At 41.8% G+C, this 14,186-nt stretch overlaps 1 protein-coding gene across 5 annotated transcripts in view; it reads left to right on the top strand.

Moving 5' to 3' along the window:
- The window catches only part of iqsec1b (IQ motif and Sec7 domain ArfGEF 1b), a 201,252-nt gene that overhangs the window by 153,309 nt on the left and 33,757 nt on the right, over window positions 1-14,186 (top strand). Inside the window, exon 1 of one of the 5 annotated variants that reach the window (XM_035152732.2) lies at window positions 1,115-1,245. The exons of the other annotated variants lie outside the window; for them this stretch is intronic. Coding sequence (XP_035008623.2) covers window positions 1,169-1,245 — 77 coding nt within the window. The 5' untranslated portion in view covers window positions 1,115-1,168. Of the gene's footprint in view, window positions 1-1,114; window positions 1,246-14,186 lie in introns of those variants that run through there. 5 annotated transcript variants of the gene reach the window in all.

Here is a 14,186-nt window from a genome sequence, read left to right as displayed (position 1 = left end):
TTATCTAAAATCTTTCTAATTTCATGTTAGAGTTTATTTCACTCGAAAGTGTTAGAATTTACTGGAGTTAGAGGTTTTATTCCACTCTTACTCAAACCTATTACGAAGTATCAGTGTATGGTTGGAGCATCTGACTCCAACATCGGAATACTCCCACCAATAGTTGACACATTTTTCACCGTCATACTCACGGAGGGGACATATCAAAAAAATGTATTTGAATTGATGTTGGAATAATCATGCAGGTCATTGATGATGATGAAAAAACAATATCATCATTATTTAAGATGATTTGTTGAACAAATTTCATATACATGTATGCGTTGAGAAAGGCCTGTGACTTGTGCAGCAGCTGCTGCTGTTTAGAAAACAGTTACCATTGGAGAAGTCTGGCGTCTTTGTGCTTCTGTTAAACCTGTTATTTTGTTAATCGGTGAGTTTCTGTAATTTTGTACAAAATCCTGCTATTGTTTTCTCAATTGTATCCAAAGACCATTACCGGCACTGTTTGCGCTTAAATCTCCATGATATGTGAGCCAGATTACTCAGTAATCTTGTGTTATTATGTTATTCGGTGCTTGGGCCTTTACGAGAAGAGAGAGACAAGCAGAAAGTGAACCCTGCAGAAGCATGATTGATTTTTGTCTGCACTGCTGCTTGTTTGTCACGGCCATAATTTCCCTCCTTTTTATTTTCCACTCCACTGCCAAAGAACTCTGCACATTTTCCTTGCAATCAAACTCGGAGCAGCTCATCTCATTAATTACCACACCTTCACCCTGGGAGGGAAAAATCTGGTCAGGTGAAATGGCTGAATTAAAAACGTGCATCCTCTCGGCTGTCAGAGTCGTGTCTCTCCCCCGCGAGGGACGAGGTGCAAAGACAAACCTTGACCTTGCTGCAGCACCAGTGCGAGGCAAGGAGACTCGCCAAGCTGCATCAGGCTGGTCTCACAACTCCGCCGAGAGGGAGAGAGAGAGAGGGAGGGAGAGAGAAAGAGGGAGAGAGAGAGAGAGAGAGAGAGAGAGAGAGAGAGAGAGTGATGAGGGGAGGGGCTGTGAGGAGAGAGTGACAGAAGGGGGGGTAGAGAGAGGCTCAGAGCACAGGAGGCAGATGGTGGGAGGGCGGAGAGGGCCTGAGCCGTCTCTCTCTGTGAAGCTGGAGGTGAATGTGCAAGGATGCTCCCTCGCTTTCACGCTGCCAGTGTCGACCGTGTGCCGGGCTGCTCCCTGTCTCTCTCTGCCGGTAGGGCTGCTGCTTCCACTTGTCACGCTTTTGCTATTTTATTTGATGTCTTTATCTGTGATCTGTGTTTGTGTGAAGCACTTTTGGCATGTGTGTGTGTGTGTCCTGCATATGAGGTGAGAGCAGGAGAAGAGAGGAGAGCTGCTGGCTGCATATACTCACCCGCTGGCCAGGCAGGTGTCTGGCAGTGAGGACTGCAGCAGCTGCATTGGCATTGCCCCCCCCCCCCAACACCCCAAGCCATTCCCTCTTCCCATCTCTCTGTATAGTATGATGTCATGGCAGCTGATGTTTGCACTGGAGGACACCCACAGCTGGCTGCAGACTGGGGGCAGAAGGGGCGTTTTAACTTCTCAGACAGTGCCTGACTGTTGTTGTTGTTGTCTTTTGTCCCTCTCTCTCTATGTGTCCTCTTTTTAAAATGTTTTTCCCCCCGTATTTCAGTTGCTTGTGCTCTTTTGCTGAGCACAGGACGGCCGTGTGATGAATCCCTATTGATCCTTTAAACAGGCCCAGGAATAGTTCATTACATCAGGCTGCTCTGTGCTGACCTAGACAACATTCAACTCACAGAGCGAATGGGCTCCTGTGCCATACTCCCCATTACTGCAAATTAGATGGAGGGGTCACAGTCATGCAAGTCACTCCTCAGCCTTCTCAACATTTCTCTTCATCCTGCATATCTTAATACACTTTAATAGGTTTTAGCAAAGCACACATTAAATCATCAATAATGAGTTTGGGGCTGTGGCCCGCGGCGCAGGATTATGTGTGACTTGTGTGATCTTGCTGGATATAATTCCATCTCTGAGGCCAGATCGGGGTTTTTTTCACTTCTTGGTTTATATCCTCGGGGGCAGGATTTTCAGGTTGGATAGATTATGCAGCATTAAGCCGCTTGCTATAAGATAATTCTACAATGATGAAATCCGTGTGGTTATGAATTAAAATGGGCTGAGCTCTGCTGTTGTTATTTTATGTTAATGAAAATCTGTATGTTGTGCAGTGAATTTACCTATTTAATGACTTTTAGTGTACCACAGCTGTCAGAGGAAATGTGTTTCCTTGTCCAACATTTACAAAAACATTTCCCTGCCTCCTTTAAATCTGAAAACGGTCCGTCCCCTGCAAAACCAAACTGAAGCTGTGAAAGTGTTCAGAGAGGATAACACATCAAAATCTCTGCTGGAGGAGCCCTTTTTCCACCAGTGAAGGGCACACTGAAGCGTTTAGGCTGTTTTTATGAAAAATACATCAGCATGTGTTAAATAAATCATGGGCCCATCAGAGGAGTTTCCAGGAGTGTTCAGAGCAGACAAGAGGGAGCCAGGAAGCTGTGACAAGCGTCTGATGAGTCATCTCGCGTCGCATTTCAAAGGTATGACGTAGGGACCTGGCCGACTGGACCCGCTCTGCTGGTCTGTCATTTATTATCACACCAAGGAAACTACATTCAAGGATAAGGATTCTGACGGGAGTCCGCTGGGGCTGAACAGAGTCCACATCTATGACACTGACTCATCAGAGCTGCAGCATGGACCTGTTTTCTCTTAATCTTCAAATTTGATTCAAAGTGAATTTTATGTGGCTCATTTGAGACGGAGAATAAACAGTCAGGCTGCCAGAGTCTTATTTCACATGATGCTAAGAGTAGGTGGATAATCCAGATACCAGAGTTTTCACAGTGTCAGAATTGTCCGTTATGGACACTGGCACAGGATTCGTCATGCTAGACTTTGAAAGCATCAGGATTTGCTGCTGTAAGATTTAAATATCAACACCAAATGTCTTGCAAGTGCAATTGCTTTCTCATTTGTTACAAAGTGATACTGTCCTCACCTAAAAAGCATCATCCTTTTTTTGAAAATCAGATGCTGTTATTAATATTTGTACGCTACTTTGTTAGTGCCCAAACCCATCAAAACAAGGTACCCTAATATATATTTAATATATTGTTATTTAAAATATTATTGATTATTATTTACATTATATATATTTGAATATTCTGAAGAAAATTGGTTGTCTGGAAGCTTGATGATCTAGTGATGACTTTTGGGTTGTGTGGTGGCTGTCAATTCATCATGGCTAGTGTTGTTCTTGGGTAAATGACATTGCTTCTCGTTTGACTTTGGGGGTTTATACAATACTGGTGCAACACAGCTAAAGTCATTTACATAATAAATACTTTTAGGCCCAATCCCGTCAACCCTTCTCCCTACCCCTACCCCTTGTTTTCGAGGGTTATCTTGTTCCTCGGGGTAGTGGTTGAAATCTTCACCTACGAATTGGGACAGCCCTTCAAGAAGCTGTTACATCATCAGTAGTCGTCGATGTAAACAGACAAAACCAAAAAGAAAGTTTTGCCGGGAATGTCATGTAATAACATTGTTGAGATCTTAAATAAACCAATGCTATTGTTTGCAGTTACTAAAGTGACAAACCTATAATAGCCAAATAACATATTTGCTAATGCAGGTGAATCAATGACATTTGAAATTGAAAAGCTTGGCTGCTCTGCATTATTTCACATATGAATCAAAAGCACAAAGCTTCAGGCTGCTAGCGGTGTTCTGTAGACAACCCTGCCAGGATGCTTTGTTATTAGAGGAGCAGTTCAGTTCATTAACATCGCTGCTATTCACAGGTTCAATCAAGTGCATCGTTTGTCTCCAAAGAGGGGGGGGGGATTACATTAAATTATGTGAAAATACGGAATTATCATGCAAAAAGAAAACCTTTTTTTAAGGTTGTTGTGGAAAAAATGACCATAATACATTGAAACAATATTAAACTAAGTTATAACGATCATTATCGTAATTTTTAAAACCGTATTAATGGAGAAATTGCTTCATTTGTGGGTCTTTATCCCAGCAGTGATTCGCAAGGCATTCTGGGAAATGTCCATACCCCTATGTTTGAAGTGAGCATCTGAAAAACACTTGGCCCTACCCCTTCATCCCAACAGGTATTGGGACAGCCTACCCTTACGAGTGAACTCGCAAAATGAAGGGGAAGCGCTTAGCGGTAGGGCCAAGGGGTGAAATGGGATTGGGCCTTAGTTTCAGTCAAAACGTGTCTTTGGCACTGTACTGAGCGCTGGCTTTGAATGTCTGGTCAGTCTGGTAATCTTGCTTCCTTAATCCTACCTGATGAAATGAAAAAACATTTTGCCAATTTTACACTGAAAAACAATGTCTACACAGGTTGTAAAGTAGAAGCAGAAAGTCATTTGCACAGCGGCAGCTTCAGTCCTTCACAACACACAAACACTGTAGTTACATAGGCTACATAAAATGGAAGATGATATAGACATGTCTTCAGCCATCTTGGAAAACAGATGTTCACTGCTTGTGTGGAGACAAGACTTAAGACTGTACAACTTTGTATGGCTGCTTATGTTGTGTATGTTGTTAAACATCATGTTTGTATTTCCCAAACGTGAAAATTGCTTTTTGAATTGGTATTAAAAATGCTTTGCCAACATTCAGATATCCAAGCATACACTTAATATGGTAGCTTCCTATTTTGTGTTTTAGCAGATTAGCATTGTTTGCAACTGGTCACAATTTATTCCCACGTTCAGAACATTTTAACTTCAGAAAGCATCTCTGTAATCTTCTTGCATGCATGGGCCAAATATGCATGAAGAGAAATCAATCAACATGAATTGATTCATGTCTGTGTGTTTTATAATCACTAATAACAATGTCCTACCAGAAAAAGTCCCCTTGACGATATTGGGATAGATTTGGGTGCACAAGAGTTAGAGTAGCAGTTAGACATCAGGCTTCAGACATCATATACAACATGATGGTTTAAGAATGTGTGCCATATGTGTGCAGCAGATTTACCACATTATTGTCATCGTCAAGCTTACAGCAATAGCATTTAACGATCGGTGATGCTTTGGTTATATTTAGGCACAAAAACGACTTGGTTAGGTTTGGAGAATGATCTTGGTTTGGGTTTAAATTCTTCCTTAAGGTTAGAATATATTTATCATTCTGGTGAAAATAATAAAGGTGCTTGTAAGGTCATGGAAGTCATGGATAGAAGTAGCAACACTGTCCACAGGTTTGAACAGTGATAAACAGCTCCATGTCAAAGTCACGCCACAAGTCCACCCCCAACCTCGTAGCTCTTTTTAGAACTTGTCATCTTACTTCCTCCTTTGCTCCCATCATAGTTACCACCCACACCAGGGGTTGCCTAATGATAAAATGTCACTATGAGTTGTAATAAGCTGCTGGCACATATGACCAAAAGGATGACCTTAACCAAGTGTTCAGAGGTTGCTGAGCCATTAACCATATAACCGATGTCTGTATGGGCTTGTAGCTTCAGTTTGAAGCACAGACAACTGTTTTGTCTTTATTGTACAAGGTCTTGATGAATTTTCAGGCATCTTGGCACCTCAGCATTTTTTGCATTTGATCAAACACTGTGCATAAAACAAAAAAAAGTTTGGATCACATTCTCTGAAAATGCTGTGGATGTGATTACTTGGCATATAGTGTTGTCCGCTGTAAGGACACAGTTCTCTGTGTCTCAGATGCACAGTGATACATTGCACGGTTCATGCAGTGCGTGATGTGGATTACAAGATGTCTATGCCCACTACTGGCCCACTGGGTCTCTGGGACTGGTGTTAAGAGGTTGCCATAAGGCTCAGTAACATGTGGCAGGGAAAAGCTGCAGGGGATTATTCTCCTGGTGCTCACTCTGTCACTTCCAATTATCACCACAATTACTGTCAGTAGACTTAATGTTCTGGATGTGCTGTACATTGTGAGCAATGGTGTGTCAATGAGTTATAGTTTCACTATTACAGCAGGGCAGCAGTCAGTCGTGAGATGTAGCTGCTACATGTCAAAGCAAAGACGGTGCATGAGAAAACTCTACATGTTGTTGCAGGCTTTTGCTGCAGGGATGTTTCATAACATCAGTCTGTTTACTGTAACTGTGGGGCAGGTTAACAAGGGGTCAGATGAAATTACTAGTTCCTTGGGAAATGTAGGTCTGTAGAGAGTGTCTGCCATACCTTCTCATTATGAAGATTATTGGAACCTTAGATCGAGGCAACCTGCAGGTTTGTGGCTTCTGCCTTCAGCTAATAAGGGATATTACTGTAGCATTGCCAGTTCTGGCAATTTATTGCTACAGCTAAGAGGAATGATAGGTCTTTATTGAAAATTCGTATTTCCACATGTATATCATGTTATTCAAAAAATATTCCTGCTTACAAACTAAAATTGAGCTTTCACAGTGTGAAATACTTTTCCTTTAGTCTGGCCAAGAAAAAAAGGAGCTTTAATTTGCGCTTTGCACGCGATATCAATGGAAAAGCTGACTCACATGATGCTTAGTGTGTTGCATAAAATGTTCCCCTCTCAGGGTGAACCCTATGGGTGTACCCTGGTGCATATGTGAGCATAGATTACACAGGGAAGTGCTACAAAAGCTAACTATTTAATCAACTTGATAGTGTCCTGTTGGGGATCAAGGCACTGACCATGAAATGCAACGTCTCCGGAAGGTTAGCCGTGAACATTTGTCACATGCCATCTCTCACCTTTCATTTACGGTCATTTCTCTACTGACATCTTTATGACCAACTCCTCAGTGTGACTTGCACTGTACAGTATCTTCTACCTATGCTCTCACAGGTGTCCCTCCCAACTGAGCTGAAAGTGTTGAACTTATCAGAAGTATATAGAACATAGTGGTGTGTGTTTTTCACTGTGTTTGTTGCCAAATGGCTCATGGTGATTGTGGTTTGGCTCCTGAATTTTCCATGTGTTTTCACCAAAGGAAAACACTTCCACAGGCAGACATGCTCAGGTTCCAAGCGTTGCAATGTGAAGCGAGGTCGAAGCAACACAGGATGTGCCTTCGGATTCCAGAGTGATCGGATTTGTTTTGATTTCGCTATTAGAGAGGGACTGGTCATTTCCAAACCCATTCTTGTCATTTCACAATCAGATGAGAATTTGGTTTGATAGAGTGTTACTGCAGCACTACGGATGGGTGAGTTTACCACACTGGACCCAGTCCAGGTTGACTCACAACTGCAGATAATAACTCTGAACAAGTTCGAACTGAGTTTGAAGTTCCAACACAACTGCCAGCTAAGCAACTTTAACAACAATGAGATGTTTTTTTTCTGGTTAAGGTGTTAGGAGCTATTTTTTTATCGTAACATAGTTTGATTTGTTTCCCCCAAAGTGCAGGTCATGGCCCATAATTAGTACTTTACTAATTATATAGACATCATAACAACATGGAAGTCAAGTAATTTAGAGAGATGGAAGCAGACTACAGAAATGCCAAGTACAGCATACATAGACCATAGCAGAGGCTAGGATGCAGTGTGTGAAAGGAACAGGTGCATGCTCGTGTTCTAGAAACAACAAAAAGGTAGATATTGAATTTACACGGTTGTACAAGATACCTTCAAAACCTTAGAGCCCAAATATTGCAAGTCTGTCATTAATATTCTTTCTTGTGGTCAAATTCAAGAACAACACCTTGATGAACTTCAAATTCTTTTCAAGAAATTTTATTTTGTTCATAATCTCTTTCCCCTCAGGGAAGGGAATGGTGACACAGGAGGAGGGCGTGCTCTTACCTGGCGAGTATTCTGACACCAGCAGGTCCTGTCAGGCTGCTCAGTTGGCAGATATTCAGAAAATCATATTCACTCCCTCAGGAGATGGAAACTCCTTCAGTTCTTCTGCAGAAAAAAAAAACACTATCTTGGGAGCATTCTTACTTTTGGAGTCTGGCTGAGACTCCAATTGACATCTTTAAAACCCAGCCAGGGGTGGAGTCCTTGTCATGATTCCCAATTCTCACACTCCATCACTCTTCCACCAACCGCTGTCACATTCTAGTTGCTTGTAGAGACATGTGGGACTCCCCACAATAAAAAGCTGCTGATGAAAGGTGGAAATGTAGGGCCCTCAATAGTAGTTTCTGGTAAATGGCAAATGGGATCGAATACAAAAATGTTTCTTTTTCATATCAAATCAAATCAAAGCTTATTGTTATTTTACCAGACATACAACAGTAGTGCAGGCAGAATGAAATGGCGTTTCCCCGGGATCACCAAATATGATAAAAGACTAAAGGAGATCACACGTCCAAAAAGAAAAAAGAAAAACACACATTGTCCCTGAGTCCCATCCATTGTTAATATAATAGATAACATAAAATGTCCATCTTAATAGAGCATGTGAATTTACAATGTTATGTAAATTTAAAATGTTAAAATAGTTAAGAGGGTGATAAGAGTCACCCTCTTATCCCTGAAAACTATTACCAGTCCTTTCTTTTAAAGACATCCATATTTTTTCCAGTTCAGAGAAATGTTTTCTGCTGACTGTCCAAAAGATTATCACTGAAATAGAAAGGTGCTGAGATATTAGGGTTATTCCAAGACAAAAATAAAACTGACCCTGTCAACCGTGCTGAGGCTGCAGGTTCTTCAGGGTTAGTGACTGTACTAAAATATGTATAAGGCAGGTTGACATTACTGATAAGGGATACAGTACATCCATTTAATATTAATGAGAATCATGTTTGGGAAAATGAATCATTATCATTTCATGGAAAAGCAGCAGTCGTCACCTCTCACACTCTTTAACATGAGATGATTTACTATCCCTGCCGGGTAATTTTTATTTTGCACTAAATCAGCATGACTTGCATGTTTGAACACCACCCTGCTTGTCCGCCCTGATTTGTCAAGTTTTGGGCTTAGAGGCTACACAGTGTGATGTGGAGCAGGAGGGCTCCTTTGTCTGGAAACACGGAGAGGAAGGTGGGTTCAAAGTGCGAACAGAGGTCACATCTGCAGAGGAAGTGTGACTATTGACAGTGCTAAAGATATTTTGACACAGTAAGCATTTTAGTGGCCCCTGCTTGGCTTCTGCTTTGCCCTTGCTTACAATAGATAGTTATGTTGCCGAGCCTAATCTTTAGCACACGCTAAACAGCACACTGACAGTACACCCTCTACACACTAAAAGCAGTCTAGTTTTTTCTAAAGTGTGAACTAAAGTGGAGTGTTTGAGTCCACAAAACACTTTTCAGGGGTAAACAGCGTTGCAGACAGATCCAATACAAATGAGGCGAATGGCGACCACTTCTTAAAATTACAATGCTGAACAACAGGACAGAATATGCTTAACAATTGAGATCGGAAATGCACATTAGGTGTTTACTGGCTTAGTAACAATTTAAGAACAATTTGATGCAGCCATTTGTAATCCTGCATCATCAAATTTATTTGAAATATTCCATATTGACTTTTTATCATATGGTAAAAAACTCTTTGAAATATTATGAAATACACTCAGTGGAGTCCATGAAGGAAGTCAAATGACCAGATTGTAGATTGTTTTTATGTCTTGAAAGCTATTTATGGATAATGCATATGTCAGGGCTTTCTTCCAGTGCATGGAGATCCTGTACAGTAGGAGATGGCCATGGTCAAATATGAACCAGATGGCAGCTGAATGAGCTAATAACTCACATTTGGCATACCAATACCTTATAACATTTCTATGGCTGACATGCTAGCTAATAATTCCCTATTTACACATCGTTTGTGTGCATTTGAACTCTTGTTTTTGTCCACTTGATTGATAAATATTCACAATGTATCTACCTAATGTGCAACTTTCTTGTAGGGACATGTAGGTATACATATTAACTATGTTGATGAAAGAAGTGGAAATGAGCTGAACGATTAATATGATAAAAAAACATTAGCTAAAACTGACTTCTTGGATTGACTTCTGCCCCCAATGACCTTCAAAGGAAAAGTGGTATAGATGGATGATGACTAAATAGCTAAGAGGAGCTGCATGGAGGTTATATTTCTCTGTTGGTTTGTCTCTACTAGTGACAAAGACTTGCATACGCAAGTCCATTATTTGATAAATTAAAGTGTGTTTGATTTAAAGGTAGGGTTGGTAATCCTGAAAAAGTTAGCAATGGCAGGCTATACTTTGAAAAAATGCAACAATACATCCCACCCCCCTGTCTCCGGCCCTACGAGATGTCCACTTTATGTATGTATGTCTCTCCGGCTGGTACACCAGCGAATCATTTCATTTGGTCCAAATGTTGTGTTTATTACAGTCCTGCTATCTGGATGTGAAGTTCAACAATTAAGATAAAAAGTGTGTGAAAATCGGCTTTGTGCTGTGTAACTTTGCTGCAGAGTCCAACAATTTACTTCCCTATTTCTTTAGGTTCACCCAGGAGGAGAAGGGAGCACTGGGTGTCATGTCCTGTAACGTTAGACTGGTTATGTGATTCCTTATTTTTGACTAAAAAGAAACAAAGGGAACAATTCTGTGTCAGACAAGTGACGCTCCAACGGTAGTGACGACTGAGGAGGATAATAATAGAAGAAAACACAGAGTAGAGTTTCAGTTTGAGGAGGGTGTCGTGGAAGACAAAAATAGTCCCCAATCAGCGGGGGTAATCATGTGTGTCACACCAGGCTGCCACTCCCTTCTCCAGACAAGCAGGCACACACTCACACAGTCTGCATAACGCCACCACGCAACCTTTCTTCCATTTCAGCCTCAGAGCTCTCCTTGGCAGAGGTGAACACTCCAGCAGGAGGGCAGGGGGATATACAAGAAAGAGAAAGGCAGCCTTTATTGCAGATGCCAACGTCAACAGCGCCCAGAGCCAGCGTGTAGACAGAGGTGCTGCCTGTCCTTCAATAGCCTCAGTGTGTGTTACCCACCACAGAAAGAGTGACGGCACAGGAGCTGGCAGGGGAAGAGCCAGGCAGGGTGGTGCCTATGAGCCACACCAACCAGAACTAGCTCCACGTTCCACTGGAAATCCAACAGTGTGAGGGAGAAGAGTCAAGCTGCCATTACCTGTTTGCACAGCTCTGTAGAGTTTTAACTTTCCAGCTCCAGCTCAGGTTATACTTTGTCAAGACAGGCCTGGAGTCAGCTGTGCTTTATTTCAGCTTCGGCACAACTAAGGTAGGTTTTTGTCTGTCATCCTCAGCCTCAGTAATCTTCCTGTGGCTTGTTTCTTTGGAAACATCTGGTATCTCTGGCATCCTTCATGTCAGCGGTTTGCTGCTGGTGTAATCTACATATTCTGCTCTGTGCCAAGTTCCTTTTGTTGTAATACAGGTGGAGAATTGATTCTTTGTTAGTGTAACACCTTGTTTTTTTACCATTCCTTTCCCTGTTCTGTTACATTTTGATGGGAAATGCTGGTCGGCCAAGACCATATGGTTTTGGCTCTTGTGCTTGTGGTAGGTAATAGATGGCTGCATCCGTCTTGAGTGTTCAGTCCTGTGCATCGCAGCAGACGATACCGTTGCTCCTCCTGAGCTTCCAATTCCTTCCCCTGATCTGGATAAAACGTCCTTGAAAGCATGGGGCAGCAGGCGGATCCAATGCCTGTCGTTATCACTCAGCTAGGATCTCAGATTGCATAGTTTTGCCTTTATGGTCCTGCTCAGAGTGGACAGTGGAAGGCACTGCCCATCAGTCACTTTGGCAGCAGCTCTGCCCCCTTTATGCCAATGATGAGCAATGGATGGTAGGGAATGAACATAAACAGGAAGGAGGGGAAGAAAGAGGAGGCGGGGAGCACCATGAGGGTTATACAGCTAATACAACCTTCCTCCATTTCAAAATGTTTCCCTGTTTACCTCTGGCCTGGTTAGTCTATCATGGATCTGATTTGTGGTTGGTGATGGTGGAGTTTTGACTCGTAGCACCTACAGTGTTCACTTCAGGACACAATTACTTGTTGTGTCATCACTCGAAGTGGAATCAGGGAAGCACCTCAGTTCGTTTATGAAATATTTAAGCCGGTATGTATCTAAGTTTGATTGTACAGATGTTCTGTGGTTTCACCTGGTGAGTCTTGTAAACTGAATTCCACCTGCAGAGGGGATGAACGTGCAGCCTGTAATAGCTACAAGAAGAGGAAAAAGTCGGAGCAGACAGAAACTGTTTCAGCAGACGTGTGTGGAACATTCAGGGCAGTGAAAACTTGGCGGCAGCAATTTTCTCAATTCCGATTGGAATTCAATCCCATTTCAGCCCAAATAGTTCCATGCAGCTGGTGCCAGGAACAAACACCTTAACATACTGACCTGATGGTGGACCAAAGACAATCCACAGATGTATCGTGTCACATTTGTTTAGCTGATACTTGCCACTCTGCAACCTTGGAACCTCATCCAAAGGAAGAAGAAATCCCATTAAAACCTTTAACCACAACTTCCCTCCACCTCGGCAACTCAGCTGCTACAGGTCTGCGTGTCAGGCAATCACACCAGGCCTCTTTAATATTATTCACTCAAACTCTAGCAATTTATATTTGAGTGTTCGCTCCTTTAATGTGGCTCATATGTGCCAAACCAAGTGGCACCAAATTACCTCAGTGAGCCAGCTGAGAAAACATGACATCCACTCTTCTTCCATCACTACATTGTTGTTTATATTGGTATAAGGAGTCAGATGTTGACATTTGACTTTGAGGAGCCTGGTATGTTCACTGCAGTAAAATGACTGGAAAGGACAGATTCCAAGTCAGTTATCTTACCAATAACAATATCTAGAATTAATACATGATATTTTTTACCTAACAACATTCTGCTATGTCCATGTAAAGTACAATAATGAGCCCACATAGTTGATAAAGCCTTTAAAATCTGTAACCTGATGTATGTCAGATCTGCCAAAAATAGCTGCCTGTGTCCAGTGGCTGTGACAATAGATGGGAGGGGCTGATGGTAAAGTGTTATTTTTAGTGATCTCTTCTGTTCCCCTCTATGTTTTTATGTTTTGTCTTTCCCTCCCTCACACATCGCCGGTGTCCAGCCATTTTAAGACACAGTCTGAGCACGCCCAGTCGCGCTGGTCTTCCTGGAATAGCAAAATGTTTATGAATACTGATGAGGCAGCAGCTCGTCCAGCAGGGCCTGGGGTCTACGTCACTGCGAGGCTCTCCTCTGTTTTCAGTGCAAACTAAACATGTCAGGATCTGTTGTGTCTCCTGCATGAGGGAGAGGCTCGCTCAGGCTGCACACGACAGGTGATGAGTTGTTTGAGAATGCTTGTGCTTTAGTGCTTGTTATCACTTGGTTTGCTGGAATCTGAGTTTTCTGTTGATAACATCTCAGTTATTTGAACTTCCCGTGCCAGCTGATGATGCGGTCTGGCACTTTGTATGGAGGGCATCTGAATCATGCTTCCTGTCTCAAATCATCACTTAGCATCAGGGTTCTCTCTGATTCACAGCATTCAGACCTGACAATAACAAACATTGAAGATATGATGATAATGATGATAAAAGCTTAGGCCGGCAGCGGAATACAAATACTGGATGTGAAATCCAGAATGATGTAAAGATTACTGCCCAGCCAGTATTTTCAGAGATTTTATCTGCTTGGATTACTTCAAATTTTGATGGTTTATTTTGACTGAGATCTAATTTTAGTCATTCTGGCCACCGTTCCTATCAGTAATTATAACACCATACTCAACAAGTTAAATGCTGAGAACTGCGACATTGCTAAAAATATTTCATATGAGTCATTAACAATATGAGCAGTGAAGCGATCAGACAGATATAAGCTAAACAATGGGTATATATATATAAATAGAATATATCAAAAACCGATTTTAGAAAATCAAGATCAAAAATCTAAAATTTCACTTCCCAATTTTCTTATATATTTATTTTTGCATAACCTAGGCAGTAATGTCAGTGAGATTGTCGTCACTGTGCCTCAATCTGGATACTTCCATTAGAGCTTTTCTATGTCGTACATTGTGTACTCAAATGACAAAGTGTGTGAGATTGTCCACTTACAAGAAGTGACTATAGCTCAATCAATTTCACAGCGAATGTAGATCCAGATTTTCAGGTATTAAATTTGC

This window comes from Hippoglossus stenolepis, chromosome 3 (genome assembly GCF_022539355.2).
Source record: "Hippoglossus stenolepis isolate QCI-W04-F060 chromosome 3, HSTE1.2, whole genome shotgun sequence".
NCBI lineage: Eukaryota > Metazoa > Chordata > Actinopteri > Pleuronectiformes > Pleuronectidae > Hippoglossus > Hippoglossus stenolepis.
Note: the sequence above shows the minus strand (reverse complement) of the source record. Positions and strands in the feature narration are given on the sequence as shown.